This window comes from Chroicocephalus ridibundus, chromosome 7 (genome assembly GCF_963924245.1).
Source record: "Chroicocephalus ridibundus chromosome 7, bChrRid1.1, whole genome shotgun sequence".
NCBI lineage: Eukaryota > Metazoa > Chordata > Aves > Charadriiformes > Laridae > Chroicocephalus > Chroicocephalus ridibundus.
The window spans coordinates 28,626,892-28,653,231 of record NC_086290.1 but is presented as its reverse complement, the minus strand read 5'-3'; the positions used below and the strand labels follow the sequence as shown (position 1 = coordinate 28,653,231).

At 38.6% G+C, this 26,340-nt stretch overlaps 1 protein-coding gene across 3 annotated transcripts in view; it reads left to right on the top strand.

Moving 5' to 3' along the window:
- Positions 1 to 15,880, top strand: part of CWC22 (CWC22 spliceosome associated protein homolog) — a 34,230-nt gene extending 18,350 nt beyond the window's left edge. For 2 of the 3 annotated variants that reach the window (XM_063341806.1, XM_063341808.1), the window contains exons 15-20: positions 6,738 to 6,815; positions 7,974 to 8,126; positions 8,958 to 9,085; positions 9,679 to 9,780; positions 9,881 to 10,071; positions 13,443 to 15,880. In XM_063341806.1, coding sequence (XP_063197876.1) covers positions 6,738 to 6,815; positions 7,974 to 8,126; positions 8,958 to 9,085; positions 9,679 to 9,780; positions 9,881 to 10,071; positions 13,443 to 14,029 — 1,239 coding nt within the window. In that variant the 3' untranslated portion in view covers positions 14,030 to 15,880. Of the gene's footprint in view, positions 1 to 6,737; positions 6,816 to 7,973; positions 8,127 to 8,957; positions 9,090 to 9,678; positions 9,781 to 9,880; positions 10,072 to 13,442 lie in introns of those variants that run through there. The other variant, XM_063341809.1, reaches the window with a different exon arrangement.
- The last annotated feature ends 10,460 nt before the right edge of the window (positions 15,881 to 26,340 follow it).

The following is a 26,340-nucleotide window of genomic DNA, read 5'->3' as shown; positions in this document are numbered from 1 at the left end:
TCAGTCTTGGCAGAGCACGCTATTTCTCTTTTTTTAAAAAGTACTGTTACTGTCTGTGTTAAAGCTGCATTCATCCCATGCATTACTAAAGAAAATTTAAATAAATTAAAACCGTAGTTAGAGGAGGATGATATCGCCAGTTGTTCTGTCTTCTGAACTATGAGGAAAACAAGCAAACAAACAAGCCCGACTAAAATGTTGGAAATAGGCTTTTTACTTTTTTCTTTCCCTTAGCGGATTTTTGTTGCCTCTGTTCTTCAAGAAGTATATTTCAGTTTCTAATATTTTCAATTGAAAGAAAGAGTTGAGGATTCTCACAGTAATACAAATCTAGACAGGAGTGACAACTACTTAGAAAGAAAATTGATCCTTCTTTAGAAAAACGTATATGAGGAATATAGGTTCTTATAGGTTCTTAGCATCATTCAAGCTGAGAGCAGAATGGGAGGTGTCTTACCCTGTTGCCCAGCCTCCCTCAACAAGGGGAGCAGGGACAACCAACCGAAAAAACAACCAACCATACATTGTTCTTGCCCTTGGAAAATATTCCTAAACCAGGTTGGCTTTTAGGCTTTTGTTCCTTCTTTTCAGTTGTGATCAGAACTAAATTTGTATACAGCAATGCTTGGGACTTCGATTAATTACATTAGAGCCTCTTCTTATAAGAATATCTGCTCTTTGATGCAGTTATCCCAGACAAAAGTAATGGGTCGCAGGATTATTTTTTTTTACCTTGAAAAGGGAAAAGTTATTGTAGGCATAGCGCTCTTGAAAGAATTATGCATGCATTTGACATGTTTTCATTTTTACAGGATAGTGTCACACTTGCTCAAAGCAGTCCTAGTTGGAGGGGTGGGGGCGTCAGTGTCTCTCTTGTGCTATTTATGCATCAAGTCTTGAAGATAACAGAAGTACTTATTTTGGCTTGAGACTCAGTGAGAGTGTAGTCCAGGAAACTGGTATAGCGTGGGATGGTCTAAAGCTGATAATTATGCTCTGATCAAGTTGATGATTTCTTAGCTTCATCGGTTTCCTTTGTTACCGTACTGCATCACAACTGGTAGGTTTGGCAACTGCACCAGGATTAGTTTACAGACTTGCTGTTGCCTGTGAAAGATGATCATTCTCAAGTAGATTTCCTGTCTTTCGAAGCAGGTCTTTTTGTGGGCCTGAGGTGCTGAATCAGTATGACTTTTCATAATTTATCAATTAAAAAATAAAAGTACATAGCAGTAACTCTGACACTGAGGTTAAAAATATGTTTAATTGGAGTTCTATTAATTCATAAACTTCCTTTATTTCCCTGCTTCTTTTGTTGTTGTTAATGTCTGGAAGTGTAAGTCTAATGACATGGATACATCTAATTTTCTGAACCATATACTATTTTAGTCTGGACTATCATAGTGTTTAGTTCAGATTTTTTATTACATTTAACTGTACTTCTTTTCAAATACATTGCCTTAAATCTGCAAGTTCCATCAAAATCAGAATGATCTTATTCTCAACCACTCATCTGAACATCAGCCCGGCTCAAGGCATTAGATATCTTAGTTTCCAGATGTTTTAGTACGATAAATAACAGTAAAATAAGAATTTATTTTGTATTACATAAAATACAATATGTAACTAATATATCACTTAAAATTTCTGAATCTTTAAAAACATTGATAGCTGAATGTTTGTAATATATCTTGAAACTTGTGAAAGAAGCTGGCCCTCAGCTTGACTTTCTTTGTGTTGAAAAGGATTGTGTGCTTACAGCTGTCTCTTAATCCAAGGTGCAGTGCTGTTGACATCAGTAGTCCCTGAAGATGTAGAACATAAGGAAATGCACATATAGGTGCAGAATATGCATATTGAGTTAAAATTTGGAAAGACCCATTAGTGGAACCAGTTTACCCACTTTCATTCTCTCCAGTTAATAATGTAGCTTACAGGCTTAAATTGAAAACAGTTCCTAAATAGTTTGGTAGGTGTGAATGAACTGGTTCCTTTGGCTGACGTGAGCATCTTTAATGACCTGAAGGATGAAATAGGGGTTACTCTTAATAGGCTTATGGGTCACACAAAGGGGCTGAGCTTTAACAGGAGAAATGATCTAAACATATAGATGGATTATTCAGAATGTCACTTGAAATAATTAACGATGGATTAAAAGAGGTCTTCTAAACCATACCTGTATGAGATGAAGTTCCAAAAGCATGACTTAAGTTTGAAAAAGTACTTCTTTAAATACATGTTATCAATTAGATAAGATTATTTTAAGCATATGCTCATAACTTTTAATGAGTCTAAATTTTTCAGCCATTACTGATCTTTTGTAACGGAAAATATTAAAAAAAAAAAAAATCTAAGACTAATTTTCAACCACCTTAGTGCTTAAAGCTTAGTTCTGTTTTTTTGGAAAACAGTCTGCATGCTCTTTATGAATGTGGCACGTGATATTTATGTTAAATATTTCCAATAAGCATAAGATAAAGTTTTCTATAACTGCATGTGTGACATTAAAGATACTAGTGAGGTAGAAATAACCAGTTTCAGTACATAATTGGGAAGCTCATTGTCCTTTCTGTCTATGTTGTGGTATATGTTGATGTCTAGAAAACAAAGGTGTAGAAGCCATAGGGAATTATGTATATTTGTGTGGTACTGATAACAGGTGCTAGCTAGAATTCTGGCTAGACTTTGATCTTCCAAACCTGTCTGTATGCATTTAACCTAAGGAGATGGAATTGCTCAGATTACTTCAGTGGCATCACTTAATTTTAAGTTTTGCGCATGTAGCCTTCAGGTGGAAGGTAAGCAGATACTGTGTGACTTTAATGTATTATTTCACCAGACTCGTGTGTGTTGCAGACTTGTAGCAGAATGATTAAAAAATATGTCTATCCTTATATCCATTAGTGATTCCTATGTAATATGTTATAGGTCGGATTTGTGCAAGATTTTTGATAACCATATTCAGCTTTAAGCATACATTGCTCTAAATGTAAAACAAGCTGAGATAAAAAATGGTAAATAAAGGAACAATAGAAGTTGAGAAGGACCATTAGCTGACCAAACACAGGACAGACCTGCAGACACTATAGTAGCTGTTGAAAGCACTGCACGTGGTTTGCCAAGAGGCCACCTGCCACTGAAATACTTCCCATGGCTTTTCCCAGCCTTGGCTGTAAGTGGTAATTGGATGAATGAAGAAAAGAAAGAGGAGAAACGCTGGAAAAAAAAATAGGCACGTGACAGTTACACACATTAAAATATGCAGCAGTAGAGAGAGCTTAAAGGTAGTAAGTGGAAGTAAAATATACTTCAGCTGAGAGGAAAAAGGGACAATGTAGCATTTGTAAAAGCAGTGCAAATGTATAAAATGCAAGGCACTAATTTCACGTAATTCCAATTTCACATTGATTTAAGCCAACCTATGTCCTTTACTAGGTTTGCTTCCAGCAAATCAATTTCCTTTATTCCTTGTATGATTGTAGAAACTGCATGCTGGGATTGATAGTTTTGTGTTTTAAGAAGCTACATTGGGTTACGCAGTGGGGATGTCTCATGATTGCTCCAGCTTGTGCATGCAATGGTTGGAACAGAGCTGTGCGGCTGGTGAGGGAGGGGAGCTGGAAATCCCATTGCTTCCAGCTGGGGAGGGGAGAGTGAGACCTCTTGGAGCCAGCCTGTGGGGCAGCTCTGAAATAGCAATCTTAGCCCAATGCAAATATTAAAAAAAAAAAATAATTAGCAAAAAATAATGGAAGAAGAAACAGGGAAAAAAAATGTAGTAACTGTGAAAAGGAACCCGTGATCAAAAGGGAAAGAGAAGGCTGAGTTGCTTTAGCTCTTCTGTCTGCGGTGAACATAGCCTTTGTGTGAAGCTGAGAGAGTATAGAGGGGGCAGGGTATGCTTGTCTTTTAAAATAGTAAAGCTGGGGCAGTGGGAATGAGTCCACTTTTCTGTCTTTTCCTGGTTTATCCTGTAGCATCTTTAAATGTATCGTGGTACTTGCCATCTTAGGTTGAGCCATGGTCTGTCTAAACCATTATGCTGTTTGGGTAAAAGCTAGTAGGAAATGTTTGGGGAGAACTGTAAGAAAAGCGGTGTATTTAGAGGGAGCTTTCTCCTTATCTTCTGTCTTTGCAGTTTTGGGAAGTGCCGTTTTTTTCCATGATAAATAATGAATTAAAGATCAAGAGGCCATTCACAATCTGTATGGGTCCTCAGATATTTTCAAAGCGTTTTACTTCATGATTGGGTAGCTATACATACTTTCTTAACTAAGCTGAATAGTCACTTGTTGAACATTGTATGAAAACTGTTAAACAACATAGTATGTAAATTGCCTGTAAAATGGGAAACAAATTCATTGTGTTCTTCAAAGCAAGTGATGGACTAAAAAATGCAGGCTCTTCCTGCCATAAACATCATCAGAAGTATTATCATTGGGAGCACAGAAATGAGTTAACTAACCTTTAAATCTATAAATGAAGCTCGAATTGCTGTGTGAACTTGTCGCATCTCTCAGAAAATAATTAAATCACTTTAAAGTTTGTTAATTTTTAATCTGGAAGACAGTTACTGTAGACCTAACCTCGAGTTGTTTTGATAACACTAGCAAGAATGTCTTTGTGGGCAAATCTATTTTCGTGTGTGTGATTATTCAAGATACCCTCCTAGAAATCATTGTAATATTTAATTAAAATGTTAAAATATTTAATTACTGTAAACCACAGGGGATACCGGTGTTGTAATTGCATTTAAGATGGGGAAGAAAAGTAATTTGTTTTTCAAGTCTTGCTGACTTTATTAGCAGTGGCATCAGCACTCTACCCTTTTTATTGTTTAAAAACTGATTAACTGCAGCATTACTGTAAAACTGGATAATATAAAAAGTTAATATGCATTTTAATACATCACACTAACACAGTGTGACAGTGTTGAAAGGAATGCCTTTAAACACATCTGTAAAGTTGTTTTATATGTTATTGCCTCAATGTTAGGAGAGGGTATTATTTTCTTGTTCAGCATGGTTGGCTTTTTATTTGTTTTGAGTTTTTGTAATGAGCAAGATGCTTCTTTTTGGAATACATTCTTGGAAGAATGGCTTAAGTGGGAGAATATAAAACCTGATATATCTTACACCAGTTTACTGTAACATATAAAGAGGACAAAATGCTTGAAATTATCCAATTTTTTTTTTAAGGGGAGTGTTGTTATTAGTTTAAAGAGAAATTAAACTAATCATGAAAGATACATGACTGACAGCTGAAAACTTATTTGGGAATGTCATAAAATGGTTTATGCTATGGAGTTGGTCTTAAGAGAAGATATTAAAATTTAATGGGGAAAAACTGCAGTCCTGTTCAAGTGCCGCATATTTCATGGCTCTTAATTTATATAAAAGTGATTACTTCGTTTGTCTTGTTCATAACTGTATTGCAATCTGTAATTTACGTAGTAGTTCAGAGGAATAAGTTTGGTTTTGAACTCAGGTATGCTTACTTGCCTGGTTCACTGCTCTCAGCCAGCGAAGGGCTCTGGTCCTAGAGGCAAGCTGCAAAGCAGAATCCACACGTGGGTGTTTCCTTCTGGTTCTTGGATTGGTCTGTGTGAAAGAATAGGAGGTGGTGGATGCCAAAGGGTGATTCGGTGATGACCTTGGGGTGATGGTATTGGGGAACAGGGAGGAAGGGAGCCAGACAACCTGTATTTCAAAGAGACTGGGTTTAACTCTTCTAGATGGTTGATATCAATGGAAGGAGAGCATCTTTGGTGGGACTGTCATGGCTGGTGCTTAGGTCCACATCCACCATGGAGACAGATAAAAATGGGCAGCAGGCTGTTCGTGATGGGGGATGCAGTTAGGCTTCTTCTGCTCCTTCTTAGCCCAGAAGGGGGGATGCCTTTATAGAGGGTGACTCACAACATGAGCCTAAAACAGCTTCTTCAGAAAAGTTCCTCGCACTCTCTTAGTTATAGGAAGTCTATGCAGATCAGCCTCCCAAGGCTGAGTTTCTGAACATCACCCTCAGGCCTCTCTGGTGAAGCAGTTGCAGGGAAACACTGCTTTCTGCTTGCGTATGGTAAGCAGAGCTTGTGGTGAAAATTATGGCTGAATAATTAAAGATACTAGTATATCCCAAAATCTACAGATATTTCTGATTTTGGAAATGCACTGCTAAGCATGCACATTGTAATTGAGTTCCCAGGTGGCTTATCTATATGCCATTTTGACATTTGGAAGTTGCAAAGACTCTTAATTTTCTAGAAATGGAGGGATTGGTGCTATTAAAAATATTAAAAAATAATAATAATAATTTGAAAAAAAAAACCCAAAACCCAAAAAGTAAACCGAACAACAAATAAACAGAACCAAAAACACAAAAAAAGCCTTCCAGATCTTCCCTTTTTATCTTATACTTCCCTTTTTGCACTCTGGTAAAGTCAATTTGTAAACTAGTTTTGACGGTTTTTGGTGAGATGTGCAGTGTGTTAACTCATAAATTTTAACTTAAGCAGAACAAGAAATTTCAATGGCAAAAATTCATATTCATGCCCCAGAATTTCTAAAACATGAGAAATCCAGAAAACTACTGATGTTGGAAATGAAGTTTTATGTAAATGTTATTGTTTCAAAGCTCGTGTCTATGTAAGGCTTTCCTCAATATTTTGGTACTTAGTGATGATGGTTTTATGCTGCTACAGTGAATTTACCTAGAGATTTTTCGTTTTCTTAACCTAGAAAGAACTCTGCAATATGATACTTGACTGCTGTGCTCAGCAAAGAACATACGAGAAGTTCTTTGGGTTACTGGCAGGGGTGAGTTCTGTTTTCAGATTTTACACCTTAAGGTTGATAATTTCTTTGGTTTATTCTTTGTGTGTCAACCTTAAATTGTAATGGATAAATAAAACTAATAGTCTTTTTATCATTCTGAAAATGGTTATATTAGTTGGTTGCTTGCATTAGTTGATTGAATTAACATTTTGATTGTAATAAGCGTAGTGAATGCAGAGTGAGAGAACTCATTTTCTCTTTATATTGTTGCTTTTTTTGCCTCCCTCTTTTCTCATTATGGCAGAACAGTAAATCAGTAGCAAAGGAATGGTAGTATAAAGAGGTAAAAGTATTATGAGTTACCAGAAAATATCCTTTTTACAGAGCTAAAGATTAATTTTGGAGACTCCTGTCTTTTACCACTTCATTCAAAGCTGTTTAGTAGGTTTTATGTAGAGCACAAGACCGAATACTTACTGTCCTGTGGTTGTGGGTGGGGGGTTTTGTTTGTAAACAGTAAACAGCTAGCTCCTTGTTTTCGCATCACTAATTGCTAATTTAGTTGCAGTTAGTTCTTAATTAAGTTTTCCCTATCTATGATACTGACAGACCTGACTAGTTTAAGATAAAATACTTGTCTTCTCAAGGGAGCAAGTTATGCTGAAAGGGAGTAGAATGAGTTTTTCCCATTTGTACGTTTTATCCAGTACTTGAGGAAGTACTCCTGGTAGTCAGTTACAAAGCACTAAACATGTGAATCTACATGTTCAGTAGAATGTAAATGTTAATTTCTGTGTTCTTTAGAATGTTTATCTCCAAAATGCCTTACCACTAACTGTGTTCCCTGCTGCCTCTCTAATTTTAAATAGTCATTCAATAATGTAAAGAGAAAAAGCTATATTTGATGGGGTTACCTCAGGTGAAAATACTGGATGTACGGAAGTAAAAGAAATTGCTGGACAATTTGTGGTAGTTTGAAACTGATAGTTACTAATTTGCAATGCCGGTAAGTTTCTTGTTCTGACACACTGCTGAAAGCAATAAAATGTATCCATTTGAAGGTATTTTCTTCTCCAAGTGTTATTTGAAAGGAAAATCTTTCAGTAAATATTTGCACTGTTGGGTCACTTACATGTAGGTTATTTGCATGTTTAATGTTTTATTTAATCTGGTTGTTTAAATTATACAATTTTGTCTCAGCGTTTCTGCATGTTAAAAAAAGAATATATGGAATCCTTTGAAGCTATTTTCAAAGAACAATATGATACCATTCATCGTTTGGAAACCAACAAACTGAGGAATGTTGCCAAGATGTTTGCTCATCTACTGTACACTGATTCAATTCCCTGGAGTGTAAGTAAAAAAGGCTATTGTCCTATATTTCTTTTTCAATAATTAATATCCAGTATTCAGAAATAATATGTGATACATTAATTATTAGTTGTACTGGGTTATTCTAAGTATCTTCTCAGACACTGTTGAACAACTCTGTGTTGCTCTGTCTCTTCTTTCTGCCACCTGTGCATCGTCATCCTCCCTCCTCCATTCTTAAGTAATTGAACTAAGCTGTTATTTTGTGGAGATCAGCTGGAATTGGTTGATTAAAATTTATATTTTTTTTTTTTTAGAATTTTGAGCTTTTAATCAGCAATGTAAATAGCAGAACAGTCTCTAAAAAGAAAGCCTAAAGAAGCCTTTTAGATTTGCCTTTATATATTAAAAGTTTTATGGAATCATAAGAAACTTTAAAATACTGCCATTTTGTGATTTAAGTGCCAAATAAAGGCAATCTTGCATTCTGAGATATTTATGTCTTCATTTTTAATGTTATATTATTATATCAAGGTAACTTCTCTTTTCCTACTGTTTTATTGTTGTTTCACAGCCTAGTCTAATCATCATTCTTCAGGCACACACAAATCAGTCCAAATATTTTACCTCTTTAGAATTTAAGTCCCAAATCTTTAACTTCCCAGAAGTTCACACACCTGACTTGTGAAAGCTTTCTTGGATAAAATAAATCCTTAAAGAATTATTAGTGTAAATATGACCAGAAGCTGCTCCCAGGTGGTAGAAAAGAGTTTCTGAGGAAGAAAAGGCGGGGGGGGGGGGGGGGGGGGGTGGTGTCACTCTTTATAAAAGAATGTATGTGTAAACTTAAGGGTTTTTTCTAAATATTTTCAGGTCCTTGAATGTATAATACTGAGTGAAGAAACTACGACGTCCTCCAGTAGAATTTTTGTCAAAATATTCTTTCAGGAACTCAGTGAATATATGGGACTTCCTAATCTAAACGCAAGATTAAAAGATGAGTAAGTTGAAATTTTATTTCCAAAATTGCAAGTTTAATTAGTTTCTTTATCTGAAAACATACAGATAAGAATTCTGGTTTTAAGTTCAACTAAGACTGCTGTTAGGCAGCTGCAGTACTTCAAGAATAAGTTCAAGTATAGATTTAGTCATTGCAAAGAGTCCCATTAAGCTGAGTGTGTTAACATCAATTTGGGTTCAAGTATGTGCATGACTTTTTGCAAGATGTATTTTCTATTTTTTTTCCCAGTGATAGTTCAGCTTGTCTAAAAATTTTCCAAGTGTAAGTCTGTTTTTGTTTTGTCAACTCTGTGGCCCTGTAATACTGTGGCTTCTGACAAAACTTAGAGAAAAGCATTTTTTCTTGAGCTATTATTATGATTAATTCCATTTTTTCTAGGATTACATGATTATCCTTAAGTATAGTGTAAATAACACATTCTTTAATCATCACAATGACAGTATTGAAAAAGGCATAAAGAGAACTTTTGCTGTCCTATAGAGATTCATACAGTTTCTTTTTTGATTTATTAATGTCAATGAGAATTAATGCTAAGCTGGCATGCTGTTTAATTTAGATGTTTGTTTTCGTCAGAACATTGCAGCCTTTCTTTGAGGGATTGATGCCTCGGGATAACCCAAGAAACACTCGCTTTGCCATCAATTTCTTCACTTCTATTGGCCTTGGAGGACTAACGTGAGGAACAATTTCCTGATTTTATTTTTACTTTCCTTCCCTCCCCTTCCCCTGCCAAAAATAAATAAAACTGAAAAAAATATATTTTTTTGTTAATTAGGGATGAATTACGGGAGCATCTTAAAAATGCACCAAAGATGATAATGACACAGAAACAAGATGTTGAGTCAACAGATTCCTCTTCATCTTCAGAGACAGACTCTTCCTCTGATTCTGACAGCAGCAGTAGTAGCTCGGAGTCATCCAGCAGCAGTGACTCTTCATCTAGCAGTGGCAGCAGCAGTGACTCAGGTACTCAAGCACTAGCTAAAACCGATTTACTTCTTTTATTTATTTCTATACATCTATTTATTTTCTATTTCAGTGTACGCTTGTTGAGGAGAAACTACCTATAGACAGTGTTAGTTTTTAAAGCAGAGAAACTGATAAATTTTTTTTAACTTCTAAGTTTTAAAATATTAAATGTTGCTCATGGAAATTTATTTTAGAACTTAGAAAAACTGAGTTCCATTGTTAGACTTATATCTCTGAGGAACATTTTGTAGGTTACTTTTTTACACAGTTAATACCTGTTGCACGGTACTATCACTTCAGATTAGCGTAGGACAGAGGGATTGGAGCCGTTCCCTATTAATATGTCTGGTGAACTGTAGAGACTAGTGTCTACAGCTCTTTTTTTTTTTTTTTTTTTTTTTTTTTGCTTGGCTTGGTTGAGTGAGATTGATACTTCTTGTGTCCTTCCCTGTGAGTATGTGCCCCTTCATGGGTCAGAAACGACATTGTTTGGTTTTAGCTGAATTACTCTCCTTTGAATCTCCCATTTCTAATTCCTCTTCCTCTTGAAGAGTTTATGTGGCGATTATAGTGAAGGTTCTTGTCTATAGAGAAATCTTCAAGGCAGAATTATCTTTTGCTGACAACTTAGTATTTTTTAGTTCTATGCATTATAATTAGTGTTCAGCATCTTACGCCATCCTGCTGATGTAGAACCTTCTGTTTGACATGAAGTGTGATAAACATTGCTTAGTCTATAAAGTACATGCTCGTATGAGTTAGTGTGTGCAGTCTCCCCTGTTCTATATAATGTGAGCAGATGATAACACAGCAGGACTTTCTATAGTACAGAAGCTTGCTGATTCAAAGTTAATTTGATTTATTACGTGCCTTTGGAATGAAAATGTTGATTAACAAAATAAAAGCAGTGTAAATTGCTCGTGCTTTGGAAATGGGTTTTTGTTCTCCATTGCAATCTTACTGTACACAGTCTGATTTGTGTGTCATCACATTAATCGCATTAATGACGACAAAGCACTAGAGGAGGGCACAGTTAAACAGGGTCAGAGGAGGCGTTAGTTTAGCAAAGAGCCAGATGGCTCCTGCATAGACAGCTGCAGCTCTGCTGAGCTGCTTGATAGGAACCAGAGAGGTAAGTCCTTAGTGACAAACCAACTGAGTCTGCAGTCTGCTAGTATGCACACTTTATTTTTCTAAATTTAGGATGTTCCCTTTTACTACTTGTCCTTTCTCCATTCAGGAACATGTTCATTAAAACTTTCATTTTGATATCTTTGCAGCCTGGTCTCACTTTTTTTTTCTGGTTCTTGTGTACTTAAATACAGCAGTCAGAACACTAATTGGAGATAACTATATTCTTTAATGGTAAACTTGTTTGAGGTCCACTACTGATTATATCTTCAAGTCTTCCTGTGTTTGCAGCTTTTTAAATCTTTAAAATAATTTTGTAGAGTTGAAACACATTTTTTAGAGGAATGTGCTACAGTATTTCAGTGTTTTAACAGTGCAATATATAAGAGAAAATAGAAAAGCTGCTCATTAGAAATTGAGCATAGAGCTGAATTAGAGATTACTGTCTTAACAGTTAAAGCACGGAACTTCACCAGCTCAGGACTGCTCTGGAGAGGTCGTTCCAACCAAAACGGGACCAGCAGAGTATGAGATTTGTCTGTTACCAAAGCAGTTTGTTCCTTTGTATTTACTTTCTCTGTTCTTTTTCTGCATTCTAGTGCATGTAAAATAATAGGGAAAATACTATTTTAAAAAGTTAATGTCTTAAAATCGATCGGAAGTGATCTGTCATCACGCTTTATCAGAATGCCAGGAAGCCTTAGCTCAGACATGAGACTAGCCAGCTGCTGTGGAAATGCAGTTATTTGGTGTACTATTAAATCAATTTATGGCTCTATTATTTTCAAAAAGTGACTAGAAACAGCCGATGTGATACCATAGTTCGTACAATAAGGTGAATTAATGGTTATTCTAAATGGCTGTAACTTCAGTGTTTACCGATAAATATCGTTGAGTGAAATCTAGAGGCTCCTTATAAAGAGCAAACAGGAAGAGTAAGGCCGCCTCCACTGAGATGAACACTACTGTGTATTTAGAAATACACAAGTTTTAATCTTAAATTGTTGACAAAGCTGTCACTATTTCTTCTGAAAGTGAGCCAGAGGGACGTTGTTATGTTGCTGCGGTACCACTATCTCAAGCCATTTCAGCATGCCTCCGTTTCCTCATAGGATAGTATTGCAGATTTTTCCCCATCTGCTGTTTTTAATCTCCATTGACTGATAAGCTTTTCCAGGAAGTAATTAGAAAAGTAAACGATTTTAAGAGACTGGATGGTCTGGGAAAGGTGATCTTTTTTTTAAAAAAAAAAAAAAAAATTGTGAGAGTGCTTTGATATATAACTTTACAGCCTGTGCCTGGTCCTTTTGTATCAAGTCATCAAGAGGATGATGATGGGTAGAATTTCTCAAAAGTCAGGCATCCCTTGCAGATAACTAAGGGATAAAAGCCCTTCTGATGGCTACTTGTGAGTGGCAGCTACATTTGTACAAATTTGAGTTGTTCTCTCTTAAGCAATTAACTGGGTGGGGAGAGGAGGAAGCAAGGTCGTTGAAGGTTTGTCAGTACATAGAATTTAGAATCTTTTCAAATATGAAAGCATATCTTACCTAACCAAAAAATTCTTGGATCGACAGGTTTGAGGGTCTTATGTCAGATTCACATTTAGGGAGTTACTATATTTTAACAGTGATGTGACTGCTTAGCAATGTTTTGCATTCAAGTGCAGGTTTGTTGTGGGGTTTTGTAAGTTGAGAAAGAAGTTTCTTTTTGGTTTGAGCTGTATTATGTTCTGATACCTGTATGGGCATTGTAAATGGGATGAAATGCAGAAGCCTGTTCCCTAATTTCTTAAATTTTTGGGGTGATGTGTTGTGACCTTGCTTTTTGTTAACATATGGTTCTTGTGTAATTAACAGTGGAGTTACGGAGAAATATTGACACTTAGAGGAAAAACGGACAGTAGTCTTGGTTTAATAGTCAGTTCACGCTTCTATGCAGAATTTCTTTTCTATGGAGAATAAAGAGCCTGTAATGCAGACAGACATTTAAAAATAATCAGTACCTGCTCAATTAAAGAATAGGTGGATTGTCCCCCATTGCATGAGACACTGAGTTGGGAAGGCGGAGGAGCAATAAAATCAAAGCTCAGTATTGTGAAACCTTTCTCCAGATAAGTACCCACAAAAGTTTTCTGACAAAAAAAAAACAATTCTAGAACTTCCTATGTACTCTAACAAGTTAGGCATAATAAATTTAAATGCAACTTTATTCCTATAATTTTTTTATCATTTCAGATGTTCCTAAAGCCAAAAGAAAGAGAATGCAAAAGAAGAATAGAGAATCTGATAAAGTTTCCAGGAAAAAACAAGAAAGGAAAAGGAAATCGCTTGAAAAGAAAATGGGAAGGAGGCAGCAAGAGGACAGAAGTGATACTGAGAGCAAAGCAGAAAGAGATCACCGACACCTGAGAGAGTCACACAGGAGAGATGACGTATCAAAGTACCATCACAGAGAGGAGTCCAATGGCAGAGACGGTTACCATAGCGGAAGGGATAGGAACCATGAAAGAAGTAAGGATCTAGAAAATAAACACAGTAATTCAAAACCGAAGAAAGCAGAGAGAAGAGTTTCTTTGTCTGATGATGAAAATTACAGGCACTGGAGCAAAGATAATGGACATCGCAGTAGAAGAAGAGAAAGATCAACATCCAGAGAGAGAGCCCATAATAATTCAAGTCCCAGAGAGGAGGAACAAGACGACCGATACAGGAACGGTTCAGAGAAACACCGAGAGAAGCACAACCGTTATTCTGACCAGTACAGAGAATCCAGAAAGAATGAGGACAGGCGAAGGGAGAATTCCCCGCACAGACGAAAATAATACCTAACCAGAGTTTGAAATAAATGGGCTTTTCTCAGCTGTTAAAACTGTATTTTAAAATCTATCACTGAACTTTACAAAAAAAGATTTTGTACAAAAAGATAGTTTGCATTTGTAGATTTTACCAGATTTTTCAAATTTTCAGTACCACTTTTTTATAACTATTGTATTGAGTCTTTCTGTTAAATTCGTCCTTTGGAAAGACGAAACTGTTTATTTTGTGAATAAAACCATTAAGATCTCTGCAAGAATGGGTGTGTTTGTCACAGTTTCAAGTGTTTGTAATTGTAACTTTATAGTCTAAAACCCATGGTTTTTAACTTTGCTTGGTAATTTAAAGTTAGATACTGAGGCTAGCATGATAAATGTAAAAATTGCAGATTACAATGTGAAGGTTACATGAGAAGGCTTTATAAAAAATTTTCAGGCATCAGCACGAGCACTTCAGGTATTCTGTAGCTGTATATTCTTTCAGCTTTGTGAATATGAAAGCAAGTTTGACCAAAATTTTCAGGAAATACTTCAGTTGATTTTTTTTTTCTTCAAGAGTTAAAGATTGGAAAAGCAATAGTGCTGTTTTAAATGTCACATTTGAAAGTGTGTCAACTTGTTCTGTTACTTTTCACAATGTTTTTTAATATTGTAACATCCTGAGCTAGTTACACTTGTGATCTTGGAGATGGGAAAAAAAGTTGGTTTGGTTTTGGTTTTTTTCCAACTATGAATTTGATTTTAAAGTCATGGACTTCAACTCTAGACCTACAAAGGAAGTGTTCGAGGAACGTGTTTCCCAGTATATATAAAAAAAAAAAAGAAACTGAAATAAGAGGTGTTTCAAACCTTTTTAGATGTTTTGAACTACATGGCTCGAAGTGCTTGAGTTTATTGGAAGCAAAGCTTACGGGGGGAAAAAAAATCAGTTGCTGCAGTAGTTCATAATATAAAATTGTTCTACCTGGAGTCATTTGAAGCAACTAGCTCAACATTTGTTGTATGAGTTAATGAATCAAAATCATCTGGTTAAGACTCTAAATCTCACTAGTAACAAAGGGAAATTTTGAAACTCTTTTGGCATGAAATAGGAAATAGTGTGGATGTGGTCAGTGGGAAAGACAGAGGTGATAGTTGTATATTACACAATTTTTGGTGCTGTAGGACTACATTTTTTTTTTACTCTGTGAAATGAACACAACTGCAGGGTATATGAGAATTTACAAATTTCATGTGTAAATCATATTTCATCTTGTATAAAGCATAGAAAACACTTGAGCTGTTTTATAACAGAAAACAGAACAATTCCTAAGGAAATAGATCAGTTTTGCCTAAATCTTGTCACAACATTTTTCTAAGAAAAATGTCACATTCTTAAATTTTTTTTCTGTATTTAACAGAATTTCTTTCTGCAAGCTTTCATGTAATAAAACATTTTCAGTCAAAAACACTTGCATGGAAAATAAATTCATATTGCAGAGAAAAAAATAAGGTTTCTATCTTGTTATACCACACAGTTAAAAATGCTTTAGTGGCATCGTGAGATTTATGTTTAAACTGTGGTGGTTTTTTGTCCAGCACACTTCTCACTTTCAAAATGATTTTTGCATTTTGGCAGTGCGTGTTAATTCCAGGAAAACTTAATTTGAAAGAATGCTTTCTAAAAAGAATTCTGCTGATAATTGATATGTTTCTTTGATAGCTCTCTATGAACATTATTGAAAATGACCTGTACTTCATAATGGTTTAATTGTACAAACTTAATTAATACTCCCCTTACTATGTTATGGGTTTAATAGCATCAGTTTTATTAACCCATAACTTTTGAGATATTCTGTTCAAGTTAAAAAGCTTATTTCCATTTATTAAATATGTAATTACTAAAACAAATGTGAAAACATAAAACATTTGTTAGAAAATAAAACTTTTCATCTCAGATGCGTACATCAGCATATACTAGTTTAAACATCTCCAGTTTTTTGTGTTTTTTCATGATAGCCGATAAAAATATCGTGCGCTTCGATGGTGAAAAAAGGGAGAGGGTGAGATTAGGACTTGAGCTGGGGTATTACCTGTGTTTACAATTTCTTGATGGCTTTTTTTTTTCCATTTCCACAAATATGAATAGATATTTAATAGAGTGACCTATTAAAAATTGCTGTCGTTCTTACCATTGCTACTATGAGCGGGTTGGTGTTAGCTAAAAGCGGTAAGACAAGGAGAGTCGTTCTGGGGCGCGTGTGTGTTCTCAGGTGGGTGCTCAGCAGGACGGCTGTGCTGTGGCACACACCAGCAGCGGCTCCAGCCTGGAGCCCTCAGTAACACCCGGAGCATTCCCAGTTTTTAGCAGACCATTGCTTAAGCACTTCCTGAGCCGGAGGCACTATGTGCATCTCTGAATAAGGCCTTGCCCATTAAGTAGCCTAATTCTTTAACTCATTGGGGGGGGGGATTCTGCACCATCCTGTGCCAGGAGTTCTGGTATTTTACTGTACAGTATGTGTAAAAAGTATGTTTCTTTCATAGCTTCTGCCTGATGACTTCCCTTTGCTGCTTCCCGGTGCATTTTCTGAATAGCGCTGTGTAGGTTTTTTTCCTGCTTGTCATCCTGTGTGTGTGTGTGATTTTTATAGACCTGAACCTGTACAACTTTTGCCATTTCTTTTCCAGAAGTTAAAATTCACTTGTAATCTCTCCCTGTGTGGGACTGCTCTGTAGCCCTCAGCAGTCCTCCTGCCCTTTATTTATTTAGTTATTTTACTATAGCCTGTGTAAGGGAAAAGAAGTCAAAATACTGTGTAATTTTGAGGGTATGTAAAATGAGGGTATTCCAGGAGTTGCATGGTGACATAAAAATTGTGGGGGTTTCAGTCCATTCTCTCCATTGCTGTAGAGCCGAGTGACCCACAGTGGTCCTGGGCCGCCTTTCCTCAGCAGCCACAGCTAATTGTAGATGATGCACACTAACGAAGTGACTCATGCGTCTAGTCTATAATTAATACTGGAGCTCTGGGTTGTGTTTCGAATAGCAGTTTTGACTGAAAGACTTCAAGAAGTGGAGGTACTGTGACATTCTTCACTATTTTGCTCCGTTGTTAATCCTTGTTAGTTAAAAGCACGATTGGAACAGTCTCTCCTTGGCTCTCTGCAGTTGGGTCTGGTTATGACTTTAAGTGACCTCTGTTATCAGAAGTCACCTAATGTAGGTACCTCTGGGCCGTGTTCATGTAGTGGCTTGCCTGCATCTCAGGTAAAATACTGAGCTGCTTTGGTCTTCCTGAGCCGTAAGCTTCGATCACAAGTGCTCTTGACTCAGAAGAGTGAAAATGTGTCAGAGAAATGTGCTGTTCATTGGCCCTGTAACCAGCAACCTGTGCCATCGGGCTGAAAAGTGTGTTACGAGTGAGGGTGTTCACAGGGATGCGGTGTTGGGCATCGGGGCCTCAGTCTTTGCAGTGTGTTTGAGGGCAGAACTGTTGTCAGGTTCTGGGGTCGGCGCCCGCAGATGCCGGTCAGCGTTAGGGTGCGAGATGCTGTTGCGCAGGGCTGCGCGTACCCAGCGCCTTCACCCGCCAAGGGGAACAGCTGCCAGAGGAAACTTCCAGGCTTGAACCAAAAAGATGTTTGGGAAGGAACTTGTGATGACCTGTCCTGAGATTGTATGCTGAAAATTTACCTTCCAAAAGTGGTTGTAATATCCTGCGTCCGTAGATGCAGTTAAGAGAGCCTGCGTCCCTTTTGCTAGGACTCCCTGGCCGAGGTTCCTCAGGGTGGTGGCGCTGGGTGTCGTAGAGGAGCTGCTGACTCGCCTGGTGAATTCACCGTGTGCGTAGGAATAAATCTCGGCTGAAGTGTTTGTGGTATTCGTAAGAACCATAATGCTGTTCTCTAACTATAATTTTATTTGGAGTGAGGTATGTGAAACACTATTATTCATATATGTCTAAAGAATGTTTTTTTGGGGAAAAAGAGACTACTGCTGTTTTAGGCCATCTTTTTATATCAATCATCAAAATATGACCTCAGTGTGAGAGCAGTTAAATAAGTTTTGGGACAAAACTATTCACTCTGTTAAAAATTGACAGGCTGAGAGAGTTGGGGTTGTCCAGTCTGGAGAAGAGAAGGCTCCAGGGAGACCTTATAGTGGCCTTCCAGTACCTGAAGGGGGCTACAGGAAGGATGGGGAGGGACTCCTTATCAGGGAGTGGAGCAATAGGACACGGGGTAATGGCCTCAAACTGAAAGAGGGGAGATTCAGATTGGATATTAGGAAGAAATTCTTTACCCTGAGGCTGGTGAGGCACTGGAACAGGTTGCCCAGGGAAGCTGTGGCTGCCCCATCCCTGGAGGTGTTCAAGGCCAGGCTGGATGGGGCTTTGAGCAGCCTGGTCTAGTGGGAGGTGTCCCTGCCCAGGGCAGGGGGGTGGGAACTAGATGATCTTTAAGGTCCCTTCCGACCCCAACTATTCTGTGATTCTGTGAAAAATACTTTAAATTTGTCACAATGGGATCATGATTTCTAAAGAGCAGTTTTAGTTGCTGTTTAAGCAGTATTGCAGTCTTCAAATTCTGGATAGTTACATCTCCCCAGTTCTGCACGGGAATGGGAACCGGAACCTGACTACCAAAATATTTTTCTGTTTGTGGTGTTCGTGTTAAATGAATTTTACAATCAGATCATGCACACATTGGAATTCAGTTTTGAAAATTACTAGTATTACTATATTTATATTATATTTAAATAGCCTATCATTTTAATCTAGGAGTATGGTGTTCTTTAATTTACTTAAGAAGAATTACGTTACGGGAGCCTTAACTTTTGAATGCAGGCTATACTCTAAAATAGCTTAGCACACGTTGGCCACCAAAAAAATACATGGGCTAGGGTGGACGCTTCCAGCTCCAGTAGCAATTTAAATGCCTCCCTGTCATTAAATTTGTACAGTTTTATGAACAGAAAAGAAGACGCTAGCTCATCTTCATTCACCATTCTTAAACTACTTTGAACTATCTTCCACTGTTGAGGAGATGTGCCTAACCGTAAGGCTAACTTTCTTGGGTAATCTGAACAAGCACGAGTCCATGATGATGCTAGCCCAGAGAATTGACTCCAGGTTCTCTGGTAACATTCAGAGAGCAGGGAAACTTGTCCCTCAATTTATGTTCAATTAGATAAGTTAGTATTTTTAAAAAAGCTTTTTTATTAGTCAAAATATTTTTTTAAGAACTTGTGAAGTCAAAAATGCAGGATAAAGGAGTATTTTAATTGAAGCTACATAAAACATGTATTACTAGGTTAAAAACGGCATGAGCAAAATACTACTTTATATGCTGGAAAAACTTGAGGTCACTTCAGAGATCATATAAAGCAGAGAGTTCTGCTTTTTATATGTTTTCCTCAAGCAAGTCTATAATTTGGCTGAGACTAGAGTCAGGGATTTTCTTTTCTTGGCTGCTCCTCATGATGGTCATCAAACACTTTCTTCTAACTTTACAAAAAAAAAAAAAAAGGGGGTGCGTGTGCAACTCAACCTTAGTGGTGTTGGGAAAATGGTTCGTTGATCCATAAAACAGGCAAGTCCATTAAGAAAACAAACTGTGACAATTTGACTCTGTTTAAGCTCTGTCCATTTTGAGTTATTTTTTTTCCTATTATTTCGTAAAATAAAGTGAGGACCAAAGATTTTCCTTGGGGAGAAAACAAGCTGCATGGCAGGTAAGGAAGCGAGGTGAAAGCTCTTCTGACGCAGGCGCGTAGGTGCAATGCTAACTGGTTTTACCTTGTTGACTGGTATTGATCCTTAGTTACTTCACTGAAACGCGTGTTCTCCCTTTAAAACTGCCGGGCCCCGGCTTCTTTTCGGTTGCTTACCTATTGCTTTTGGAGGTACTTCATGCCTCAGCCACAGCTGTGAAATCTCTTGTGCAAGTTCAGATTCTGGGCTTTTTGTATAATAAAAAGTTGTGTAAAAATGCTTTTGTCGCTAACTTACCTAAAATTTGGTTTAACTGGAAGAAGATTCCTTATTTTCAAGTCCCCGTGGATAAGCCAACACTATCTCGTATAGAGTAATGCTCTGGAGCAATACTACCATTAATTGGAGAGGTGCCCATTGATTTAAAAGGGAGAGGAATAAGACCTTTCATCTGGTTGCTTGCAGATGCTGCTCCTGTATCGACTGTATTTGTGTTGTCAGTATTCTTACCCTCATTAGGCTTTTCCACATTATCTCTGCTCTAGTTACAGTTTTTCTTTTTTTTTTTCTTCCTCTGCCACTTCTGAACTTTGTTCTTTATCACATGCAGCGTTAGCCATTTAGAAAAGTATAATGCCAAAAATACACATCAAAAATTTACTATATATCACTTGCATAATGCATCAAAAAATGATCTTTAAAGGATAACTTGGCCAAAGGAACAGCGTGTGCGCGCACATACCATAAAGAACAAGCGTGGAGCATGCTTCTTGCCTTCTCCTCCTTACCCCAGAATGGCGAGTTACAGGACAATTGCAAATTTGATGAGGTTGATCGGTCTTACATTTGTAAATGCTTCATCCTGGCTGCCTTTATTTTTGCACCACCTTTGCTAGGAAGGAGCATTGGCGGAGTTGTACAGGTTTCTGAATTTAGACAGAGAGGCAGTCGAAGGGTCTCGTGAATGCCAATATTCCCTCAGGGGAGCTGCGGTGGAACTGGTAACAGCAGGAAAGGTAGAGGGGGGTATACGGCATAGGGTTGGATCCCATAGGCTTCTGTGTGCCGGGGGGGAATACGAAGAGTTGGTATCTCCTCACCGGCAGACTGTGTAATTAGCCCGAGCCCTTTGGCTGCAAAGGCTCATGCAGAAGCTCGTGGAGAGGGCTGTCCGCTGGTCAGCCGGCTTACCCATCCCCTATACCTGGGCAAGGCTATTAGGAGGAAGATGCATCTGATAGTCCCCTCCTCGTCATCCCTCACCACGCGAGTTCAGAGCTGGGGATGTTATGTTGATGTCCATTTTGGTGATCATTGCTCCAGTAATGTTTCAAGCCAGGTAAATGGTAGATCCAGACAGCTTTCATATGCACAGAGGGTTTTCACAATGGCTGGCTTGAGCCCTGTGAGTCGAACTTAATGTTGCTGCTTTATGGTTCACAGGCGAAGGAAACCTCTGCAGCAGAGAATGAACTGAAAGAGCCTCTCTTGGCTATAAAGCGACTCCAGAGGGAACAGCTTCATCATACCAAGGTTAGCTTTTGTAAATACTTTCCTCCTTTCTTCCCTCTTCTTCCTGGTTCTCAGTCATAGGTGGATATCTCATGAAATTGTGTCCCAATTTTTCATTTGGTAATGAGGAGAAGTGCCTGAAGAGTCAAAGAAGTTGAAAATTCCCCTGGGAAAACTGGTCCCAGTTAGGTGGCTGACAACAGCCCTTTATTTTGCTGTTCCAGTCTCGGTGAGGATGCCATCCTCCCCCTCTTGCTGCTGGGTGTGTTAAACACACTTCGTCAAGGAAATGTGATCTCTCCCAAACCACCTTCCCCTTCCCATCTCCCATGTGTCCCTCACAAAGGAAGGAGAGGGTCACCTCTTTCTGTTCCCTTTTAAAAATGGCATCCCGTGCCCCAGGCCTGGTGTGTGTATATACGCCTTGAGAAGCCGCCTTAAGTATTTGATAGAGTTTTGTGTGGCCTTCTCTGGGTCTCCTCTGGCTGTTAACCTGTGTCAACAAACTTCAGTGTCAGGGGACTTGCATCGTGGACGGAAAGTTGCATTAATTTAGGGGTTGATATCGCCAATGGAAAAGTTGATATATTAGATCATATAATGGCAGGGGTGCAGACAGCCTTTGTAGCCTCCTATGAGGAAGGAATACTTAAGGGAGACCTACCTCGAACAGGACACGCATCTTAATGAATACGCTGCCTTTGTTCAGGCCTTGAGGTTGGATGTCTGGTCCGTCAGCTCTCATTCTTTGATTAGATTTGCAGGGCCCCCTTCTTGCGCTGCATGCTTTGTTATGAGTCACCAGAGGTGGAATGCAAAAGTGCTTGAGAAGAAAAATTGAAGGCAGGTGACTGACTTGATCAGCGATTGAAATGAGAAACTGAAAATATGCATTTGAAAAAAAAAAAAAGGTGTCCCTTTGCAGCTCTGTTCCTTCTTGCCCTCTCTTCTCGGCACAGAAAAAAAACCCTTGTTATACCTCTTTGTAGAAGAGAGATGGTGCATCGGCCTCTTTTGATCACTGTGCCTGTTTGAAACGGGAATTCTTTGAGATGTCATCCACAAGTGCTTCACAGCCCATCATTTTCTCCGCTCTTGCCGAGTATATTTATGTGATTATGGCTGCGAGGAGAAACTGTGAGGATGGGCTCATTGCCGTGCAGGGAAGGACGCACCATCCGTGCTCTCCCTGGAACCTCAGGCTAAATTCATCCCTGTGCACGCAGAGTCGGTTTGTTTGTTTCATTTTGCAAAGCAATTCTTTCCTCCCATTTAATTTTTAGCTCTCTATTTACAGAGGCGCAGACATATTGGAAAAGTGTATTTCAGTTTTCCACACGTATATAAACGCACGCGCTTGCATACAAAGTCTTCTACATTCATTCTCTTTGTATGTAAGAGCTTAGAATTAGTTGTATGTGTGAATTAATATAGTTCATTGGAATAAATTTCAGCTGTTTACACTCTGTGTAATGAGCTTTATCACCGTACTATCTGAATAGTTTATTTTTCATCTATACCCTGTTAAACAGTATAAAATATTCACATCTTGATGATGTGAAATCTGGCTGGAAAAAAAAAAATAATTGTATGTGGTACATTAACTGAGGTTCTGTGGTGATATATGGTGTAATATAATGCCACCAAAGTGGAAAAATGTGTAATTTTTTTTATAGTACCCGATGACAGGCACTTCAAAAGCTTCGACTACAGATACCAGCATTGTTAGTGTGTATTTTGGTGTAAAATTCTGGTGTTTTTATACACGCAATTATACTTTCCTTTCCAGGAGTAACTGAAATTGACGCTTAATTAGAACAGTACGCGTGTTAAGATGAGACTCTTGCCCCAGTGTTCCAGGGCAGGCGGGCGGCGCGGCCTGGGGTCGGTTGTGACTGTGGTTACCAGTGTGGTAAGCGGCAATGACTGGCTTCAGCGTACAGGGTTTCTACCCAGGACTCGAGGTCCACCTCATTTTGGGTGCGTATATAATCAAAAACTTTCTTTGTTTCACGGTATTTATAGGAAGGCTTTATTTCCATAATTGCAGATTCGCTGTCGTTTATAAAGAAAATCCAGCATGAAGACCAAGCGTTTTAATGATCTGTATATCATACTCCAGGCGAGGGAGAGCGAGTGTCAAGGTTAGTTGCGTGGCGGCTGTCATCAGTCTGTGAAATTCTCATTTTGAATGATAGGTTTGGCTTGCACTTTAACCCTAGCATTGGCTTTAACTCCATCTTCTTCCTTGTTCCTAATAACTCCAGTCTCTCCTTTTTCTGCAAAGACCATTATAATATCTTTTTATAAAGAGAAATTAAAGGGGAGGGGACACCTCACATCTCCAGAATGCCCCTTTTAGGTTCTCAATAAGCTTGCTGCTCCGTCTGATTGTTCTGAATTACATGTGAAACGCTCAGTTCCTTATCAGTCAGTGTTTCAGAAGAAGATGCCACAAATCTTGCAGACTATTATTATGGAACCATCTACAACATTAATAGAAAAAAGCTGTAATCTGTTGTAAATGTGTTGTTTTCATTTTCGTTGAACGTCTCTCCTGTTACGAGATAGAGTAAGAAGCGCTCATTTTCTCTTCCATATAATATTAATTATTGCCAATGTCCGGGGCTAAGTGCTTTTCTGTTCATCTTTTGTGTACACGCTCGTTCGGAGCTTCGCTTCAGAAGGAAAGCCTTCACAGCCTATAATCATTTTTCTTCCCTCTCCTTTCTCTCTCGCCCTGCCCTCTGTGATTCCACGCTGTACTCTGGCACCATCAAACACAGCATCCCAGTTGATGGGACCATACCACTAATTTTCAAAATGACATTGTATTTTCCATATTTTTCTTTTTTGCTTTTCCTTATGCTTTGGAACAATCTGTATGGCTTGCTTTTTGACGGCCGCTAAATGTTGATCGGGGAGACTGAGCTGTCCTCAGTGATGCTCTGGTCTTTCTTCCACAATTGGTACACCAAACTTGTATGAATAATTCACAAGATTTCCTCAAACGTCCATTACCATGTTCTTGTCAACACGGGCTTTCAGCTGTCATTGTGTTGTCCTTTCAACCAATTCAAGTTCTTTAGTTTCCTATCACTTTTGCTCTAAGTAAGCTGAATGGTAGCTAGAATTTCTAGCTACCTACACTATGTTAGAACATGGGTTTAGGACTGTTTCACTATTAACCTACTGCCATACAGAATATTGACCGTGTCTTTGTACGCTTTATATTTTAGCTCCATGTTTCAAATCCCTGATGTCTTACCTCACAACTGGCTGGTTTCCTTAATAGCCTCTAGTGCAGGACTTGTTAAAGGCTTTTTGAAAGTCCAGATGAATGAGATTATTCCAAGTAGGTTCTTTCTTATATCTTTTGGTCGTTCCTACAATTTTAATTACATTTAAGTTAATATTTTTAATTTTTACTGAGTATTTATCATGTAAGTAAAAATGAGGTCAATAATTCCCCTAAAGATCTTTGATACAATTTATACAACTGACAACTTGAATTAAAGGATTAAATGGTTGAAAAAAAAGATGAAAATCTTTCCAAGGGGATAATTCAAGGACTTTAAGTTCAAATACATTTTAAAAGGTATTTAAAGGGAAAGGTATTTAAATGAGTAAGATAAAGAGACTGGGCGTGAAAAATCTTCTCCCTTGTTGTGGCTCCAGGTGGTTGAGCAGCTTTGTTTGAAACCACTTCAGGAACAGCTAGAGTTTAATTTGTTTCATGCCAAGGACCAAAAAAAGTAGTGAAATAAAATATTTTCCTTATCGAAAACCATCTTAATCCCTTGAATTGTTTCATTCAATCACAAGTAGACGTTACAGAGCTGCTGCGTCCCTGACTTGCTACAGCAGGTGACAAAAGCAGGAGAAAGTGTGAACACAGCATTTATTAGTTAATCTGTATTTATTAATCCACTGTCAGGCGATGTGTTACCCCAGACGCAGAGATGCAGCAGCCTGGCACGCAGCACGGGCAGAATGTCACGTGCAAAAAGGCTTGAGGACAGCACTGCCACATCTTTGCTCACACTCTGCCTTCCTGTATCGTTAAGTGTTTGACCAGGCCCTTCTCCGTGCCCTCCAGCTGAATCCATGGCAGGACAGGGACACTGGCCGTCAGACTGGTGGGAGGGAGGGCGATGTCCCAGAACCAGCCTGGTGCTGGGGCCCAGCACTGGCCCATGGCACCGGGTCCTCCCTGGATCCCACCTGATGCAGCCCAGAGGAGAACATGCGGGAGCCCCCAGGGGGGCTGGTACAAGCTCATACAGGAAGAGGAAACAACCTCCTGGGCTATAAACTCCCTTATTTTAGACAACATTGCACCCGACGTGCTCTATGTAGGGTGACACACACGCTCTTCATGCATACAGTCCATGCCAGAGAAGCTCAGAGCTGGACAACCAGCACTGGGCTGCGTCTTCCCAGTCTGTTCTGGGCAAAGATGCCTCGCTCTCTTCTCCGTACAAAGTTGTGAGCAAGTTCTCTCATCCTGCTTTATCTTATTTCTAGGTCCTAATCTTAACGAGTGATCTTAAACAGAGTTGTAGTTTACAACATGAAACAGCAAAATGCTGCATGCTTAACTTTCAGATGTGATTTGGTGTAGAAACTAGGGAACACATGCTCATAATCCCAAGACACAGGTATCTACCACCACCCCCCAAAATACAGCCTGATTTTGAGAGGAGAGGGGAGGAGATCCCCCAGTTGATACCAGTTTTACTTGTAGACAGAGATAGGGCAGAGCAAAAATGATTGCGATATTTTTTTGTCATAGCAAAATTCTGTAGGAGGGGCGGGGTTTTTTGTTCAAGACCTATCTCGTTCCACCAGAAGGGGCCACCTGCTGCAAGGTTCACACAGAAACTGCCCTTGCTTTAACCAGCTGAGAGCGAGGTACGACTCCGAACTTCGGCCAGAGGGACCGATGCCGCCCTGCCGACAGGCAGCGACCAAGCTGCAGAAAGCTCTCAAGAAAATAATATATTTTTCCTTCCCCATTCAGTATTCCTCATTCTACTGCGAAGAAAGAACAATTGCAGGCTCTTAGGGGGAGCCCGTCTACCCACTACGTTTGCTGTCGTGAAGATTTTA